Raw genomic sequence first — 20,300 nt, forward strand, 5'->3', positions numbered from 1 at the left:
AGCTTAGACACATCCATCACAAGGAGTTGATCGTTTACAACATCACATGCAATTAGGGCAGCACAAGGTATCACAGTTTATGGGTCTCAGATTCAATTAAATGAGATCAATTAATTCTCTGGCATATTTACGATATGATTCTCCTATTAAAGTATCTATGCCACATTGAATTTAACAATGAAAGTGGGCTAATCTGTTTGGCTATTATGTAGATTAATACATTTTTTAATTTTAGGGGAAGACTTTAAAAATTATATGTCTTTTCAAATATGACCACGTAGAGATTACTTTCATATATGTTAATGATTGCCAAGTAATGATTAGTTTAGACTTAGATATGAACATCTACCCAAGATGTACTTCTGAAGGCAACATTAATGATGAACAATTACTGCAAGGGAAGGTTACCTTTGAGATTCTACTCTCTTGGATCCACACATGAGAATGACCTTGAACTCTATCAGCCATTGAGGGAAAGGAAGAATATAGTCTTTTGATTTAGCATCATTGATTCTCAGATTGTGCAGAGTGATTTCTGATGTTGAACTTCTTACAATTAAAAACAGCACAGAAATGTTCAAAGTGCAAGGAAGGGAAGCTGGCAAGTAACAGGTACTGCCAATACAACTATATGGCCTGAACCCTTTGCTTTTTTCTTCCCCACTGAGATCCTGTAGGCAGCTGGGAACATATTATGATATGGTCTTTTGGATGCTTTTAGGACTTGATGTAGGATGAAGAAAAAAGTGATTTATTTCTTTGGCTTTTAAAATTTCTCTAACTTTTGAGCATGCTTCTGTCTGACAGTAACTGCCTCCTGCTTTGTCTTTTCTTTCTCCATTTCGTTTCATTCCTTGTTTCATCTGCCCTCTGAGAGAGGAGAAATACAGGACAGAAGATGTCCTAAAGTATTAGCGCATTGCCCAGTTTGTGTTATTGGAGATTTGTGTTATTGGATATTTTTGGATAGCAGCAGAACAAGGTAGAACAGGGCAGGAGGCTAAGACATGTGTGCAAAGCCAAGAAGTGTGATGCTATGGGGATCTAGGCTTATAAGCAAACCTCCCACTAGGTAGAGTCAGTAGGCAGTAAAGGCTCTGGAATGCCAGGGTAAGCCTTTGGTATGATTATATAAGCAATCAGAGTGCCAGAGGCAGACATATGTAAGGCAAGATGGTTTAAGCATGAAACAGTAGACAGTGCCCTGATGAAGACACCTTAGAAATGGGGATACTTTTGCCTCAGCTACGTATCTTTCTATAGAATTTCGGTTGGACTGTACAATCTAAAACAGCAGACACTGTGTCTCTTTTGCTCAGTATTATATGTTTAACTCTTGGCATTGAGCTTCGTAAATATTTGTTGAATGAATGAATGAATTCTGAGACTGAAGTCCATCCTAGTACTGCAGCCCAGGATCTGTAGGTGAAACACAACTCCTCCTCCTCTTCCTCTGCATCTTCCTTTTTCCTCCTCCTTCTCATCATCAAAATGACTGAAGCCACTTTTTACTGAACACTGACCACGTGCCAGGTGTTACACTGTGTGCTTTACATTCATTATCTTATTTGAAACTTACAACAATTCTATGGGGTAGGTGCTGTTTTCTTTGAACCTCTTTAAAAGGGATTGAGGCATAGAGATTTTTACCTACCAATGGTCACATAACTAGTGACTAGAGGCCCTTACTCCAAACACAGGCATTTGATTTGAGAACCCATGCTTTCAACTGTTAAATTATACTGTGTTCTCTGTTAGCCACAGCATCAAGTTATGAATCCATTTAAATTGAGGTTTCTCAGTAGCTGTTTTGAACATCCATGTCGCACTTTGAAGTTAGACCTGGCCATGTTAATTGCTTTCGCCAATAAAATGTGAACAGGAGAAGCAACGTCACTTACGGGTAGAAGCTTTAAGCACCAGTACATGATTTATCATGCTTCTTGTTCCTACAATGGTAATCATGAAAGTGCATCTTGAGATGATAGAGTTTTTGGTACCCCAAATCTCTGATTAAAATGAGACCCCTGATGATCCACATTGGACACATAGTATGAATGAGAAACAACCTTTTCATGCATCAAGCCAGAGAAAGTTTATTTTTTTCAATTCTGTGGCACAGCAGTGCTTATTCTGATATAGATGTTCCTCATTTTTGCCCCATTCAAATAATCTAAATTTGTTCCAGAGTTGCCTACTCAAGGATATTAGTCATTCTCTAAGGATATACATGTGTGTTGAAAGAATTTGTTTAAAATTACTCAAAGATCCCATATGAACATGTGAATTAAGGCACTATATGATGCTATCACATAAAGGTATAAAATAATCTTAAAAATATAATTTTAATGTCATTAAAATAATCCATTTTGGTTACCTTCAAATGATAGATCAATAATAGTTTAAAAGTATTTCTTTGTACTGCTTCCTGTATCTCCCTTTTTTTTTATTTGCTCCATTGTTTATTAGAGACCTAACATTCATTCTAAAACAGAGGTATTTTAGTGAAACGCAGTCAGCCTTAATTATACTGGCACTCCTCGGAGATAGACGGAAGTACTGGTGAATTTTTCTGAGTTGTAATTCTATACTTGAAAGCATATCTTAATTTTAGACATCCTTTTTTTTTTTTTTAAATTATACTTTAAGTTCTAGGGTACATGTGGATAATGTGTAGGTTTGTTACATATGTATACTTGTGCCATGTTGGCGTGCTGCACCCATCAACTCGTCATTTACATCAGGTATAACTCCCAATGCAATCCCTCCCCCCGCCCCATGATAGGCCCCGGTGTGTGATGTTCCCCTTCCCGAGTCCAAGTGATCTCATTGTTCAGTTCCCACCTATGAGTGAGAACATGCGGTGTTTGATTTTCTGTTCTTGCGATAGTTTGCTGAGAATGATGGTTTCCAGCTGCATCCATGTCCCTACAAAGGACACAAATTCATCCTTTTTTACGGCTGCATAGTATTCCATGGTGTATATGTGCCACATTTTCTTAATCCAATCTGTCACTGATGGACATTTGGGTTGATTCCAAGTCTTTGCTATTGTGAATAGTGCCGCAATAAACATACGTGTGCATGTGTCTTTATAGCAGCACGATTCATGTATCTCCCTTTTTATTGTACTTTCTTGCATACTTTTATTTTTCTTTTAGGCTTTTAATCTCCTCCCTTTCGAGATGGTTAATGAAAAGTCTCTGAGGATGAGAAAAATATCCCTAGAATAAAACTGCTGAACAGGATCAACTTCAAAAGCATGCAGATTAAAATTTCCACATCATGGGCACATGAAAAAGGAAATTATTAGGGTCCATGTCTTCCTCCCAACAGAAGTACTTCCAGATTCTGTTTTGTATTCCTGCCATCCTTTCCATGGTGGTTTTTTTTTTTTTTTTTTTTTTTTTTTTTGAGATGGAATCTTGCTCTGTCGCCCAGGCTGGAGTGCAATGGCACAATCTTGGCTCACTGCAAACTCCGCCTCCTGGGTTCACACCATTCTCCTGCCTCAGCCTCCCGAGTAGCTGGGACTACAGGCACGTGCCACCACGCCCGGCTAATTTTTTGTATTTTTAGTAGAGACAGGGTTTCACTGTGTTAGCCAGGACGGTCTCAATCTCTTGATCTCGTGATTTGCCTGCCTCGTCCTCCCAAAGTGCTGGGATTATAGGCGTGAGCCACCACGTCTGGTCTCCATGGTGTTTTACATTAACTCCAAAATATTAAAGAGCACTTAGATGACTTCTATTTCCAAGTCACACTTACACAGGAATACCTCTTCCCCCACATGTCTAACAGTTAAACCTCTACCTCAACACTTCACATGACAGGACATTTACTGGTTGATGTAGCTGCTGACTAATTTTTGGCCAGTTGTGTGCATTTCTTCTGTGAAGACACAGTTAGCCTCTTAGTTACATCAGCAAATTGTCCTAAAGTCTGCCCTCTCCACCTATAGAGACCAAGTAAAATCGCACCCTTGACAGCCCTTCCAATATTGGAACACACATATCAGGTCTCCCAACAATCTTTTATTCTCTAGTTTCTTCCATGGTTCCCAGGATAACTGGAACACAGCTGTCCCTGTGGATCCCACCTGTTCCTTACACATGGCTCAAATTCAGTTTCTTGGTCCCCTGAGATTCAAAATCCAACTCTATAATTTTTCTAATTTTCTTCAGGTTACATTCTCTAATTTGCTTGTTTGTATAAACTGCCAATATCAAAACCCAGTCTCTTTACAGGTTTCCACAAAATGACACTGGATCTAAGCAGTTTGTGTTTAAGATGTTTATAATAGCTTTGTGGCAAAAACATCCTGAGGAATCGCACAGTAGATGCATTGGGCTTCTGAATCCTCCCTCCCTCCCTTTATCGCTCCCTTCCTTGCTTCGTTCCTCATTTTCTCTGCCCAGCAAAAGCTAATTCTTCTATTCATCTCAGAAATAGCAGTCACTCATTCACAGATTTAAAAGGCTCAGCCTACCTTAAAGGTAGATTACTTCAACAAAGTCCGGGTCTTCTTTTCCTAAAACAATGAAATGTTCACCAACTTGTTACAATACACAATAACAACAACTTCCTCCTTTTAAATGTTAAACATGTTACATTATCTCATTTAAATCTTACTTTAAGCCTAGGTGGTAGACAATATGATTCCCTTTGTACATGTAAAGAAACAGGTTTCAAGAGCTCGAGTCGTTTTTATAAGGAAAAATACATTACTGCTGGCAAAATCCAGCCCTTAAACGCACATTTGCTTTTTAACTCCAAAGTTGGTACTCTTAACATGGTTACTAAACATCTCCTCAGGATTTCCATATCCCTCACTATTGTGATTGTTATTCGTTGGATAAATTCCATTTAAAAAAAAGTGTTCCTTTAAAAATATGGCCTCCTAAATGAATACAGTCCTTTAGGCATGAAGACAAGGAAGTAACTGAAGATTGCAAACACTGGCCAATAGATAAAAAGAAGGAAGAAGAAAGGAGAATTTGAATCCCTGTAAAGTCTTCAGTTCACTAATATTTTCTTTTACCTGGCCTGTTTGGTTAATTTTGTGTCCTGTCTGGCTCCTGAAGTCATCTGAGTTTTAATCCCTACTTTTAAATAACATGGCACATTCTTGGCTTCCAAGGATTTGATAGTTACAGCTGTAATCCTTCCTAAGCAACTCAGTAGGTCTATGACTTCTGGTAACTTCTAACCTTGCTGTGGAATGAATATGAATTGCCTGTCCTCTAAAACTACTGTTTGGCAGAAAGTAATTCAGCAAATGAGTGCACCTAGAAAACTACCCAGCTTCTACATATGACAGGACCTTTCTATTCTCTATTTGTCTTTACATTTTTTATTCTATACAGAAAACTATACGCTATAAGGTCATTCATGTTCTGTAGAATTCGTGAAGATCTTAGACTTTAAACCTCAGAAGTTTCCATTTTTCTCTGAATCAACACTGCTGATTGATGATTTCTATGATGCCTATCTGTTAAAAAATTTTTCAAGGCTGGGAGCAGTGGCTCACACCTGTAATTCCAGCACTTTGGGAAGCCAAGGCAGGCATATTACCTGAGATCAGGAGTTTGAGACCAGGCTGGTCAACATGGTAAAACCCCATCTCTACTAAAAATGCAAAAATTAGCTGGGCATGGTGGCAGGCACCTACCTGTAACCGCAGCTAGTTGGGAGGCTGAGGCAGGAGAACTGCTTGAACCTGGGAGGCAGAGGTTGCAGTGAGCCGAAATTCCATCACTGCACTCCAGCTTGGGCAACAGAGCAAGACTCTGTCTCAAAAAAAAAAAAAAAAAAAAAAAAAATTCAAGTATAACCAACCTAAAATAGCACAAAATTCATCTGAACTCACTAGGCAAATGGTTGATAATCCTGCAGGCAAGTTAGACTTTTGTTGTTGTTGCTGTTGTTCAGAGGCAAGGAATCCCTGGGTGACATGGAGTATAACTCAGAGATACTCCTAATGTCTTCGTGTAGAAGTGATTAGTCAAATACATAGTGCTGTGATTTGTTCAAGGTGATGATACTAGACGTGAATCCTGTCCTTGAATTCTAGATCCATCTATCCAACACAAAAATACGATTCCTATTTTAGAAGTGTGAAAACTAAGATGATTTTTCTGGGCTTCACAAGATCATGTCTTTATTAACGGATTTTCTCAGAGTCACAGGTGTGTCAAAATAGAATGGGTCATTCTGTGAGGTAGTGAGCTTCTTGCCATCAGAGATGTTTAGTCATAGCTCAGATGATCACAAAAGATGAATTGTGCTCATTGGTATATAAGGTCCCTTCCAGTCCTGAAATTCTGTTTCTATATAAAGTCAATAATTTCAAGCAATATTTCAGGTTATTTACTCCTCCCACAAATTGGCCAGATAATTGCTTGATTTTCTGTTTCTCTTTGATTATAAAACCCTTTGCACAATGGAAAGTAGAACTTAGCTATTCTGGCTCATAAATCTAAATGTGTCCCCAAAAGTTTGTGTGTTGGAAATTTCATTACCATTGTGACAGTATTAACAGCTGGAGCTTTAAGAGATGAACAGGCCATGAGGGCTCTGCCCTCAATTGGATTAATGCTGTTATCTTGGGCGTGGATTAGTTATTGCCAAAAGTGGATTCCTGATTTTAAAAAGAGATAAGTTCAGCCCCATTCATCTCTCTCTGTCTTCATGTGTGCTTGTCATGTGATCCCTTCTGCCATGGGATGACCTTCACCAGATGCCAGTGTCATGCTCTTGGATTTCCTAGCTTCCAGAACCATGAGCCAAATAAACTTCTTTTCTTGATAAATTACCCAGTCTTTGGTATTATGTTACAGCAGCAGAAAACAGAAAAAGACACCTGCTCCCTAAATGCTAATTACCTATATGTATATGCAGAAAATGCCATAATTGCTGATTATGTCTAGCAGGTGGTTGAATGTATGCATAAAGTTACAGATATGTAACTAGGTGAATTCAATCTCTAACTGGACAGCCCACAGTCAGATCAACCTAGCTGTTTCTCACTTTTCTTTGGTAGTGTTGCAACACATTTGGCCTGGTTAAAATTTTAATGGGATTCTAACACAACATTAGTAGGCTGAAGAAAGTTGCAAGGGGAACATTAACATTTAAATAGATTTTGATTATTAGAGAGAAGTCAGAAAATCTAGCTAGTGATTTGGTTTAGCTAGGAATACCAGAGTAATTGATGGTTGTCAATATTAGAAAAGATTTTCCAGAGGTAGAAACCGTCAAGACAAAGGAGGGAGGAGAAAGATCTTCAACATCTGACATGGTTGTATGAAAGAATGCGAGCATAGGAGGGAGCCAGTCCTGCTGGACAACTTCCAGCAATAACGTGTACTCAATTCCCGTCTGGGTTACAGACCTTAACTCAACCTAACTCCAATGCTGTGAGTTAAATACTCATTTCCTTATCTTAAAATGGCAGGAGATGCTGCGTTTTCTGCACTGCTATGGGGGATCTTCATATTGTGAGGCTAAATCCTGCTTATTTCTTGCCTAAACTCATCCTCCCCATCTCCCATTCAATATTGTATAAATGAAAACTCAAGAGATTAGTACATGGACCACAAAAAATGTGTAGATTTAAGACAGTTTTGCCAACCACAGCAAGGAGGTTTTACATTTATGAAAAACAACTGTACAAATAAAATTTAGCAATATTTCCATATTATTCTCAGTGAAAACCAGGCTCCTTTAAAATCAATGAATTGTGTGTTTAAACTGAGCGCCTACCTTTAGTACTCTCCTGTGTTTTAAGCAACAAATAACTTTTATTTGTTTATATTTTTAAAACCTACAATAGTTGGGTGTGTATTGTGTACCAGGCATCATGGTTATTGCTATGATCTGAGATAAAACACAGTTCTCACTAAATAAACAGAAGTATTCCTTTGCCTCATCCTAAAGGCCATTTGGAATCTGGAGTGCCAGCAATGTTTTGTTTATTGTCCCTCAGCAAATCTTCCTCACTTTCTATCTTTGATCACGCCTTTTCAAATCTTACTCATTCTTTAAAGTCTGATTCCATTTTTGTGTCTTCCTTGAAGTTCCCTTGATCTCTTCAAAACAGAATGTCTTCCTCCTTTGAGCAGGAAGCGCTTGTTGTCTGCAGTACTTGCACACTTGTCACATACTGTTGAGGGCCATCTTCAGTGGTGTTGGCATGTATTGTTATCTAGCTTTTCATGTGAGCACATCCTGCTCCCCAAATAGCTTTCATGTTCTTTTTGTAGAACAAGTACTATATAAATTCATGTTATGTAACCCATAGTGGAAGTTCATCTAAACTTCTGGCTGTTCTCCTGCATCTAAAAAGTGGAGATTGCAGCTGGGCGCGGTGGCTCACGCCTGTAATCTTGGCACTTTGGGAGGCCAAGGTGGGCAGATCACGAGGTCAGGAGTTTGAGACCAGCCTGACCAACATGGTGAAACCCTGTCTCTACTAAATATGCAAAAATTAGCCAGGTGTGGTGGCATGCGCCTGTAATTCCAGCTATTTGGGAGGCTGAGGCAGGAGAAGCACTTGAACCGGGGAGGTGGAGGTTGCAGTGAGCCAAGATCGCACCACTGCACTCCAGCCTGGGCGACAGAGCCAGACTGTGTCTCAAAACAAAACAAAACAAAACAAAACAAGTGGAAATTGCTTACAATGTGAACTCAAATTAAGACCTGGGTATGGACCTGAGAATGAGAGAGAAAGCTCAGCCTTGTTGATATTTTCCAGTTGCTTGGAAATCAGGGTGTATTCTCAGTTGATGTTTTCTATTCAGAAAACAAAGCATGCTTTCCTAATATGCATTGTAACTGTGTCACTTCCCCTGAACACATTTTTTTCTCCCCTTTCCTCTTGCCTTGTCCCTTCTATTTACCAACCAGCTACTTACTTTCTCACTGGGCTACATATTAGTCTGATGCATAAATTGTATTTTGGTTTCCTGGGGCAACAATTAGAAGTCTTTCTTGTATATTTACAACGTAGCTTTCTTGGGAGGTATGCTGTGCTATCCCCCTCCTGTGACTAACTTCCCTAAGGCCTCAGCTGGGCTCAGGATAGTGTTAAAGACGTGTACTCTCGCTGTGCACACTGGTATGCACCTGTGGTCAAGCTGTTTGGGAAGGAGGCTGAGGCAGGATGACTGCCTGAGCCCAGGAGGACTGCCTGAGCCCAGGAGTTCTGGGCTACAGTGCACTATGCCAAACGGGTGTCTGCACTAAGTTCAGAATCAATATGGTGACCTCCCAGGAGCAGGGGATTACCAGGTTGCCTAAGGAGGGGTGAACTGGCCCAGATTGGAAACTGATCAGGTCAAAACTCCCATGCTGATCAGTAGTGGGACTGCACTCCAGCCTGGGCAACATAGTGAGACCCCATCATTTAAAAAAAAAAAAAAGACATGTGCTCTTAATGTCTTGGATAGTGGGTCTTTTGCGAATTGAAATAGCAGCAACTCAACCCAAAAGTGGAATTATCGAGATATGAGGCTGTTTCACAGAACTTAAGGATGAGAAGACAGTTGGCCCCTAGGTATTAAATGGAACCTGGAGCTCCAATGCCAACAGGACTCCCTGTGTGTCTCTTACCTTTAACTCTACAGGTCTTAACTCTACAGGTCTGCTTTATTTTTTTCTCTTGTTATAGACTAGCTTCTGCTTTTTCTAGCTGTGTAATGAAGCAAGGGGGCCAAGAGCTTCTGAGTTTGAATCCTTGAATCTAAGCGTCCAGAGAAAGACTGTCTTGACCCGACTCACAACACCTGAAAAAGGACTTTTATTGCCATGTTGGGCCAACTGTCCATCCCTGGACCAATAAAATATGATCATATTTGGAATGATATTTTACTCTATTATGTTTCTGGGTTAACCATTTAGATGCAGAGTGGTAGGAAGGAGCCATTGGCTGGAGGAGTTCTACTAGACAGATAAGGAGTAGGTGTTTGTTGAACCGTACATGGATATAGAGAGGAATAGTTTACAAGCCCTTTCTCACATGTTATCTCATATGAGCCTAATGACAGTCAGTGACAGTCAAGACAGGTACTGTTGATGCACAAATCACACAGGAGGGTATTGACATGTTCTTAGAAACAAAGGAACTTATGGAAGATTCATAGAAAGTACTAAATCCTCTTTTTACTGTCCAACGAAACTCACCCTTCAAAATGTTCCTGAAATCCCACCACCTCCTCAGAGTTGACGAATGGGAGAGCCACATTATCTTTTCCTCTCCTATTAGTTTAGCTTCTAAGTTTCAGGGAAGTGTAGTTTCAGGGAAGCAGGAATGAGAGAAAAGGAGAGTGAGCTGAGAAAGAGGAGACAACATATAAGGGAGTGAATAACCAAGTGGGTCACAACCTTGAAATAAAATGATGAGTTTGTATCAGGGGGTGAGTTACTGAGTGGGTCACAACCTTGCAATAAAATGACGGGGATATTTTCAGAGAGGCTGTTTGAAGCCATTGGGTGTGTCCAAGGGGTGAGGAGGAAAGGAATTAAAATGTACTCACTGTCTTCATTGCCCATGATCAAAGTCAGATCTCAGGGCATTAACTCACCAACACTATTATACATGCTTGGGGACATAGAAGGAGCTGCCGGAGAGCACATAAGCCATGGAGTAGGAGGCAAGGTACTATCAGGTCATACAGACGGGAGTGATATGAGAAACCTGGGGTAGTCACAGAGGAAGTCTGACTGGCCCACAAGGCTAGGCTCCACCATGACATGACTTTTGGACACAAAGACGGTGAGAGGTCTTAACAAACCTCTGCCTATGGCCTACGAGAATGCAGTTGGTGCCAGCGCATATTCCAGTGTTACTAAGAAGCTGGCCGCATGGTCTGGAGTGGTGATGGCAACTTCTACTCCTGAATGAAGACTCACTTCAATGACACCTCACCTCCCTCACCCCTGGATTGACCAATCCCTTCTTTATGCCCACACTATTCTTCACACGAGTCTAACATGGATATATACACATTTAACACAATTATTCAGATTTTTTTCTTCTCATTGAGAAGACTTTTTGGGGTTAGAGTAATGTTGATTCATTTATTCAATAGTTTATTGAGTATCTACCATGTGCCAGGCAGTTTTTTTTAAGTGCTAGGAATAGAACACTTGATAACATAAATGCAAATCTTTTAACTTTCTGAAGCTTACATTTTAGTGCATGTGTGTGTGGGTGATTGATGAAGATATAGGTACAGTGTATCTTGTGTTGATGGTGGTAAGTGCCTTGGAGGAAAACAAAGCAGGATAGGAGGAGGGGTGGTGGGGAGTGAGGGATGTAGATTAACTAGGGTGGCCAGGGAAGGCTTCAGGGAGAAAATGACATCAGGAGAAAACAAACATGCATATTTGTGTGAAAAGAGTTCCAGGGACAGAGAAAAGCAAGCACAAAGGCTCTAAGGCATGGCTGGTGTGTCCCAGGAAGGGCAGGGTGACCAGAGTGGACTCAGGCAGAGTGAGGGAGAGGGAAGAGTAAATAAGTCAGAGTTAATATGGAGCCAAATATCACAGGCCATTGGAATAATTTGGCTTTCACTTGGGAGGGATGGGGAAGAAGCAGGGTTTTCACCCAGGGGTGATCTGACAAATTTCCATAGGACCACACTGGCTGAGAATAGACTGTAGAGGGGCAAAGGGTGAAACTGGGAGTTGGGAGGTTACTGGAGTAACGTGGATTAGAACTATTGGTTGTTTGGACCAAGATGCTAGCAGGGGAGGTGGTGAAAGATGGTGAGATTATGGTTTTAAAATGGTGCTGACAGGATTTGGGATGGACTAGAAAGGAGGTATGAGAGAAAGAGAGAAGGGGAAAAAATGACTCCACATTTTTGGCTTGAGCCAAGACTACAGGAGGAAGAGATTTTAAGGGGAAGATTAATAGTTTGGCCATGAGATGGCTTTTAGACATCTGAGTGGTGTTGTTGAATTGACAGTGGATTTAAGAGTCAGAAGGTCAGGAAAAAGTTCATGGCTAGACATATAAATACAGGTGCTATTGGCATGACATTGGAGGTCATACAGATGTCATTAAAAGCCACAAGACTGGATAAAATCACCAAATGAATACATTCAGATAGAAAAGTGAAGAGGACAAAAGACTGACTCCTAGGCCACTCGAACTTCTAAGGGTTAGAAAAGTGAGGAGTAACCAGGAAGGAGACTGAGAAGAAATGGCCATGAGGGAGGAAGAAATCCAGAAAAGTGTGTTTCTGGAAGCCAAATCAAGAATGTTTCAATATACAGGACCTGACATCTGGGCCAAATACTACTGACAGAGGTGTTGTGAACTGCTATGAACTGAATGTCTGTGTCCCCCAAAATTCATATGCTGAAATCCTAGTTCCCAATGTGATAGAATTCAGAGATAGAGCCTTTGGGAGGTAATTAGCTAATGAGGGTAGAACCTTCATGAATGGGATTAGTGCCCTTATAAGAAGATAAGTCACTGATCTGTGCTTCCTCTTTCTGTGCTCTCTGCCATGTGAGAATACACAAGAAAACAGCTGTTTTCAAACTAGGAAGAGGATCCTTGCCAGACACTGGATCTGCCTGCACGTTGATCTTGGACTTCCCTGCCTCCAGAACCGTGAGGAATAAATTCTGCTGTTTAAGCCACCTAGTCTAAGCAGAATGAACTAAGATAAGAACTGACCTTTGTGTTTAGCAGCATAAAGATCACAGGTGACCTTGAGCAGTTTCAGTGCAGCAGAGGAGACACATGTCCAAATGGAAGTCCAAAAGAAAATGAGGGCAGAGAAATTGGAAGTACCAGTATAGGCCATTCTTCAGTTTCACTTTCAAGAGATAGAGTGGAAAGAGGAGTAAATCTCTCTCTCTCTCTCTCTCTCTCTCTCTCTCTCTCTCTCTGTGTGTGTGTGTGTGTGTGTATGCAGTTATATGCCCATTGGAAAGGTTCAGTATAGCTTACTGGCAGCACCAGGCAGAAAATGAATGTGAGAAAAATGAACAAAAATGTCCCAGAACCAGGAATACATGGGCCATGGAACAAATTCACACATGGCTCCTGTACCAATGGGGAAATGCATTGCGGGAGGGAAGGTGCCTGCGTTAGGCCTCACAGGCCTAATGCCTTAAAGGTTTCAGATTCAAAAGGCAGAAATAACGAGCCTGCCAAGTAGCACAGTGGAGGTTCTCATGATCTGTGAGGTCAAAATGTGGTCTAGCAGCCTTTTCAGAGAGGTTAGTTGAAAGGGGTGGTTTTACAGAACGCTGCAGTTGCTATCACCATCATCATCATCATCGTCATCAAGTAGCAATAATCAAATAGCAATTAAGTGCCTAATTTTTTGTACCACCTCATAAATCCATGTAGGGGGGCTTGTTCCCTGGGGGAGCTACTTTGATGAGAAGCAGCAGTATAAGAGGCCGGAAAGTCAAAGACTGGGGAAAGGCAGGCGTGGGGCAGAGGCAGAAGGCTCTTGCCAAACCATTCTGCCTCAGTTCCTGATTTTTCACCCTGCCTCTCCAAGCGCGGGAGTGGAGGATCCTTTCCCTCCTACTTCCTCCTTTGCTCTTTGCTCCCCCCCCCCGTCCCCCACACCCCTCCCTCCCCCCGCCCTCGTTCTCCTTTTGCTTTCCTCCTGGAGCAGGGCTGATTCTGAAGCTTGGCCGCAGCCCCTACCTGCCGACCCACCGCCTCCGGGTGCACTGGAAGAGGACTGAGAGCCCTGAAACCCCAGCGGGGCAGGAGCCAGCGTTCTGAGCATGTGCGAGCAAGCCAGGGGGCTAGGGCGGATTTGGGGGGCTGACTTCAGGTCGTCGCCCTAAGCACAAAGCGAGAGAGCGGTGAGAACAGGGGCGGGCGACACTGCCCGGAGAGGTGCCCCTGCGCCCAGGGCGCAGCGACTGCGCCCTGCCCTCCGGGCGTGGGCGAGTTGGCCGCGTGTGTGCCTCGCTGTTTGACGCGAAGACTAGCCAATCAGGGCGGGCGGCCCAAGCTGCCATGTGACGGGCGAGGCGGCCCCTTTCCCCAGCGCGGCCAGAGGGAGGAGAGAACCGGGGCTCGCCGCGAGCCTTCGAGAGCAGCGGCCGCGGAGGAGGCGGCGGCGGCGGCAGGCGAGAGCGGCGGCGGCGGCACAGGCTCGGGGCCAGCTGGGCGCGCATCCCCGGGCGCCCTGCGCGGTGGAGAGCTTGGCGGGCTGCGGGTGCCGCAGGACAGGAGTGGACAAAGCAAGATGGCAGGGATCTTAGCCTGGTTCTGGAACGAGAGGTTTTGGCTCCCGCACAATGTCACCTGGGCGGACCTGAAGAACACGGAGGAGGCCACCTTCCCGCAGGCTGAGGACCTCTATCTCGCTTTTCCCCTGGCCTTCTGCATCTTCATGGTGCGGCTCATCTTCGAGAGGTAAGAAGGGCTGAAGCCCCTCCTCCCCTCCCCCTGCACACACACACACGCGCGCACACGCACACTCGCGTGCTCTCTGGCGCACGCCCCCGCGCCCCCAACGCTCGCGTTCACGCTTCCCAACCTTTGTGTTTGGGGAGGGGTTGCTGACCCCCCTGCCCAGCTGGCTTTCTGGGAGCCAGAAAGGGTCTGGCTTGCCACGGATTTCCTCCCGGGCGCCGGGGAGGAGCCGCGGATCGTTAGGGTCGCCCCCTGTCCTCCTGGGCCCTGCTGTGTCCTCCTCCCGGCGAGGGCAGGCGAACAAAGGTGAGCGGTGGTCTGGCTGGGGACTCGCGGCACTCCGCGGGGCTCGCTCCTGTCCGCCGGCGCGCCACGCAAGGCTGCCAGGCAGGGCTTCCCGCCGGGGCCCCCGCCACCCACCTGACAACCAGGAACGTTCCGGACAAGCGGCCCGGAGGGAGGAGGAACCGCGCACACTTCAATCTTTACGCTCCGGCACATGGATTGTAGGGGTTGTGCTTCAAAAGAATTCGCTAGGGACTTCTTGGCTTCTGGTCGCTGTTTGGTTTTTATCCGTGACACTATCAGGCCCACAGTCCTGGCAAATAGGGGATAATAGCATTTCAGGTCATTAGCGGTTTCTTTAAAATAGGATATGACAGGACGGGTGCACATCCTGCAAATGGTCATTTTAAACTGATAACCCTGTCCTATGAATAATTATAAACTTCTTTTTTGGCATTCGAAGGCACTTAAAATTTTGAGGAATTGTCATACAATTGTATAGTTTCTCGGTTTGGTTGGATATCTCCATTGTGTCACATACAAACTTGTGTTATTCTCATGGAATCCGTTTTCATCACGAAACGAGATTGTGCCTGCCATGCATTCTCTGGGTGCTGCTACTGAAAGAAAACCGGGACAGCAGCACACTTTTTTTTTTCTTCGTAACAGAAAATACTGTCTTCCCCTTTCTTGTACCCTCCCCTTCCTCTGCCCAATTCATCAGTAAAGGCTGAATTTCTTAGATCACAAAGTAGAGTTTAGATTGCATTTCTCGCTTCCACTCCGCCTTTCTTCCCCGCCTTCAACTCACCTTGGTTTTGTTCCTTAAGCTTTTGCTGGTACCTCATTTGCTGTTCCTCTTTGCCTGAAAACCGCTATTGAGGATGGCAGAACACGTCTTTTGAGTCATTTGCTGCTAGAAGAGGCAACAAAGCTTCATGAGGACAAAAAGTATCTTTTGTTTCAGAAAGGTGTATTTTTCACTGGACAATATTGCTGCTTGAAAACGAAGCCAGCTGTTCGCCTGCAGAAATTGACATGCACAAAGCAACAGACTTAAAGACCTATGTTTAAATTGTTGGAATCTAATACACGTGTGTCATTGATCCTATTAAAAAAAAGAATCAAGAAAGTCACAGCAGTGCTGTGACTTACTTTAAAAAAGTGGGTGTGTTTGCAGGTGTAGAGTTACTTCTAGAGCAAATGTTTGGTTACAGAAAATATGGACTCTATACAGTTCTGCAGTCTCTCCAAAAACAAGCAGACTCAGGGATAGCAGGTTGCTCTATGTTGGCACATAGTAGGGGATCTACACACAATTGCTGAATTCTGATAAATTGTGTCTGATAAATTCTGGCTGGGCTCACTTTTAGATAGCTAATGCATTTGAAAGAGATGTGCAGTCTTATGTGTTGGAGAACGAAAGCATGATCTGTGCACAAAAAGCTGAATTTTCCTGACATCCTCCTTCTCTATGCTGATTCCAGGCTGTTCACTGTGTTTAAAAAAATTAATTTGTTAGAATGGAGATGGCTTGGTACTTAGATTGTCTCTACTTTTAAAAAGATAAACACTAATGTAATAGTTGAAAATCGGAAGTACATTTTTCCTCTTTCTAAACATTTTTTATTTTCTTTCTTTTTTTCCATAATCCTATGACTCGACTTACAGTTTACATAGAGGGGTGAGCTGCTTTCAATTGTCAGTCACAGCAAATGTCCTCATATTGATATAAAGTGAGTTGGTCAGTTTCCTTCAGGCCATTGATCTAAGTAGAAGAGATTTAATGGCCTGTATGGAAAGTGAAAGTTTATGGTTAATGTTCAGAATAATAATCAAATATGGCACATATGTCACAGAATGCTACTGACTTTTGGAAGACTGTCTACTTTGTTTCTTCCTATGACAGCTCTGTCTTTAACCCTTCAGACCTTTTCAATTCTCTGAAAATCCACAATTTAGTTGTATCTACAGTTAGAAGTTCTGCATGTTTCTCCTTTTCTCAAACCTAAATGACATATTGTGGGATCCAACCTGTGACCTTCATCTCAGTAGCAACCATCAAGGGCCTGAATCAATAAAACAGAACCATTCAATATTATCACTGCTACAACTCACTTTCAATAGCCTTCTAGCATATTGAATATACATCCTTTTCTTTTGCAGCATTCTGTAATGTATATGATAATTTTAAAAGCCTGTTGTGAATCCCTTTGTAGAATGAAATGCTTTTGTAATAGGAATAATTCTTTCAAGATTCTTCTCCTTTTATGCTTTGTCATTTATTTCAAAGCTGAGACCATACCTAAGAAATACCTGTTTATCCAAGTTTTTATTTTACATTAAGTGAAGTCAGTAATGTCCTTGTTGAGGCTAAAATCATGAATTTGAATGCCTTCTTCTCAGTCTTAGGTATTTCTCTCTATGAAGAGAAATATCAAAGAATTGACTGAATTGGACTTTGCCCAGTTAAACAGTCCTGTCTTTTTTTTTCATCCTGGCTGTTGGGGTGTTGATAGTGGAGGCATTGGTAGCTAGAACATGTCGCTTTATGACAGCATATGGACAGCAATATGGAAGCCCAGCATGGTTGGTAAAAAATGGGGCAGCCTAAGGTCAATGACTTTTGGCTGAGTCTGTGAAGATCTCAAAGCTTGGTGGTTTTTAGCATAGCCTTTACATCATACTTAACTCTGGCTAAGGACCAGAAGGACCACTGTAGCAACCAGTTGATTGACAGAGTAAAGTATGTGTGTGTGTGTGTGTTTTTTTTTTTTTTTTTTTCCCCAACTGGGCTGTTTCTCTTAGAATAAAAATTGTATACTGTTATATTATGTTGTTAATTTGATCACAAAGAACAAAATGTTATTTATTAATAATATACCATTGTCATCTGTTTGATTTATTTTTGATTTAATGCTTGTTTAGATTCAGTAAGCCATCCTCAGGAACTATAATAAATGCTTCTTCCAACTTCACTTTTTCAAAAATGTGTTTTGCTATGGTATTTATAAATGTGGAAATCGTGCTGATTCTCTGTTTAGAAATAAAAATTTTTTGAGTTGTTGTTACAAATGTTAACTTTAATGCTGTGGATTTAGGAGAGATGCAGAAAGTGTAGATGGGGAATCAGAACACTCAAATTCTAGTCAAAACTTACACTGGGGCAGCCTCCTAATTTATCTCTGTTTATTTTCTCATTTATGTGTAGAGGCAAATGGCCTTTGTAACTTGTTGTTTTCACCCTTCTGATTCTTTGATTCCTGTGGATCTTCTGTGCTTGAAGATTACTAATTATTATCTGATGAAACTTTGAAGTGGCTGAATGTCTTTTTTTTTTTTTTGAGACGTGTTCTCCCTTCATCAACAAGGTTGGAGTGCAGTGGCATGATCACGGCTCACTGCAACCTCCACCTCCTGGGCTCAAGCAATCCTCTCACCTCAGCCTTTTGAGTAGCTAGGACCACAGGTGCATGCCACCATGCCTAGCTAATTTTTTGTTATTTTTTGTAGAGATGGGGTCTCCCTATGTTTCCCAGGCTTGTCTCAAACTCCTGGGCTCAAGCAACTTGCCCACCTCGGCCTCCCAAAGTGCTGGGATTATAGGTGTGAGCCCCTGCACCTGGCCAAGAGATTTTTTTTTTTTTCCCACAGAAATATTGTAGTCAATGGTTTTGTTTCTTGTATTTTTCAGTTGTATTTTGAGTCAAAAGAATAATTTGGGCTGTTATCATTTATGCTCCAAAAAGCTACAGTATTTCAGAATAACCAACAAAGATTCTACAGAGAAAGCAATTGTTGGTTTCCTTAGACCTTTTTTAGGTAGAACCCAGAGTAGGCCTGGCACCTCTTGTGGTGACTGGGTAAGAAGGAGAAGCTAATTCCTGCCAGATTGGCTCTCAAAATGCTGGGCTATTTGAGGAGTGTCATCCTTCGCGAGGCTGACAGCAAAGTCTGGCTTCACTCACTCAGCCCAAGAATGATCTGCTGTCCGAAACCTTCAAGAAACGACAGGGTCTCAGTTGTGTCTGAGGGAATGTCTGGCCAGCAGGCTTTTTCTTTTAGATTTATTGTCCACTAGCCTTGGGTGAGGCCTTTGAGGATAGTTGCAAGAGAGAGAGAGAATGAATGAGAATGTGTATGTGTGTGTCTATGAGAGAGAGAGAGAGAGAGAATGAATGAGAATGTGTATGTGTGTGTCTATGAGAGAGAGAGAGAGAGAATGAATGAATGAATGAGAATGTGTGAGAGCATGTTCTTGGCTGCTGATACTTAGGGGGAAAGGAAGGGCGTGTGTGAATGACTGCCAGGAAACAGTGGGGTATCAGGTGAGGTTCATTACTGAAGGAATTTGTTCCTCAGTGTTCCTATAGTGTACCTTGTAATGAAGAGACTGATCTGATATATTTTTAAAGAGTGTTTGAGAACAACTTGTATACAACCATGGTTTTCTCATGCAATCAGTGCTGGATATTCAACCCTATGAGTGTTCCTTATTTAGCTTGTTAAGTTATATGGCATGATTCACATTGAAACTATGGATACCTGCTTTGCCAGAGACTAGTGTGTGAGGCAAGAGTGGGCTTCAGGCCGGGTGCGGTGGCCTGAGGCTGCAGTGAGCTGTGATTGTGCTACTACACGCTCCAACCTGGGCAACAGAGTGAGACTCTGTCTCAAAAAAACAAAACCAAAAAAAGTGGGCTGCAGACATACATAGCTTCTCATACTTTCTGAGTGGGATAGGAAGGTTGAATGACAGTGGATGTTTTGTTGGAAAACAACCTGAAATCAGAGGGTTGGCATTCTTTGCAGAACTTAGTACAGTTTTCTCATCTAGTAAAATAAAAAGTTTTGAATTTACACAGTGCAGTAGTTTGGCTATTTGTTATAGGTTAATTTGTGGATAAAAGGCATAACGTTACTGTCAAGGGGCAGTGCCTTAGAGTGGTGGAGGAGGTAGGTGAGATAATTTTAAATTACCGCAATGATCTAATGTCATCTAGGATTATGAAATTAATACCCTGCGTTCACTTATGACTTCTCTGTTGCAAATATTTGAATTCTCTATGGACAGGGCTAATTTTCTCTTGGATTCCTAGTTGTAAAGTGTTTCAGAAGTGGTTGCTCTTCTGTGATGGGGAAGGACAGGTGGCAGCAGAGGGAAAATGGGGTTTCAGGTGAGTTTCTTCCATCAGCATACCAGTCAGACATTGCTGCACTGCACTATCCTCAGGCTGCCCTCTTGTATTTTACTAACCTGATTGAACCTTGGTGCTGAACACCAGAACCGAGGCCCGTGTTGTATATTAAAAGTTTCAAATGTTATTGCATCCACTTACATTTCTTCCTCTTATCACCAGGTGAAACCAGATTTTTTATTTATTTCTTACATAGTCGGGACTCTCAAAATTTTAGTTTTTTCCTCGCTCATCTTCTTTTGATTACTTTCTTAAACACCCTTGAGTCAGAATACTGGGGTTCCAGATTGTATGTCTAGTTGTGTCACTTAATTTTTCTTAGAAACCATTTTTCATTTCTTTTTTTTTTTTTTTTTAAGGTAAACAGGATTGCCTCGTATAGCACAGTGATCCTTTCATATTAGCAATGCCTT

General features: G+C 42.2%; 1 protein-coding gene and 1 long non-coding RNA gene across 9 annotated transcripts in view; one reads left to right on the forward strand and one right to left on the reverse strand.

The window, feature by feature from the left end:
* LOC119625348 (uncharacterized) overlaps positions 1-13,913 on the reverse strand; it is a 132,891-nt gene extending 118,978 nt beyond the window's left edge. For 3 of the 6 annotated variants that reach the window (XR_012094212.1, XR_005241531.2, XR_005241532.2), the window contains exons 1-3: positions 13,682-13,913; positions 5,672-5,789; positions 4,490-4,531 (exon numbers count right to left, since the gene is read on the reverse strand). This is a non-coding gene — a long non-coding RNA (uncharacterized lncRNA). Of the gene's footprint in view, positions 1-4,489; positions 4,532-5,671; positions 5,790-10,182; positions 10,331-13,681 lie in introns of all 6 variants that reach the window. The other 3 variants (XR_012094215.1, XR_012094214.1, XR_012094213.1) reach the window with 3 other exon arrangements.
* The window catches only part of CERS6 (ceramide synthase 6), a 317,758-nt gene continuing 311,361 nt past the window's right edge, over positions 13,904-20,300 (forward strand). For all 3 annotated transcript variants that reach the window (XM_007965259.3, XM_007965260.3, XM_073019784.1), the window contains exon 1: positions 13,904-14,404. In XM_007965259.3, the coding sequence (XP_007963450.1) occupies positions 14,235-14,404 (170 nt within the window). In that variant the 5' untranslated portion in view covers positions 13,904-14,234. The remainder of the gene's footprint in view (positions 14,405-20,300) is intronic.

Source organism: Chlorocebus sabaeus, chromosome 10 (assembly GCF_047675955.1).
Source record: "Chlorocebus sabaeus isolate Y175 chromosome 10, mChlSab1.0.hap1, whole genome shotgun sequence".
In the NCBI taxonomy this organism is placed as follows: domain Eukaryota; kingdom Metazoa; phylum Chordata; class Mammalia; order Primates; family Cercopithecidae; genus Chlorocebus; species Chlorocebus sabaeus.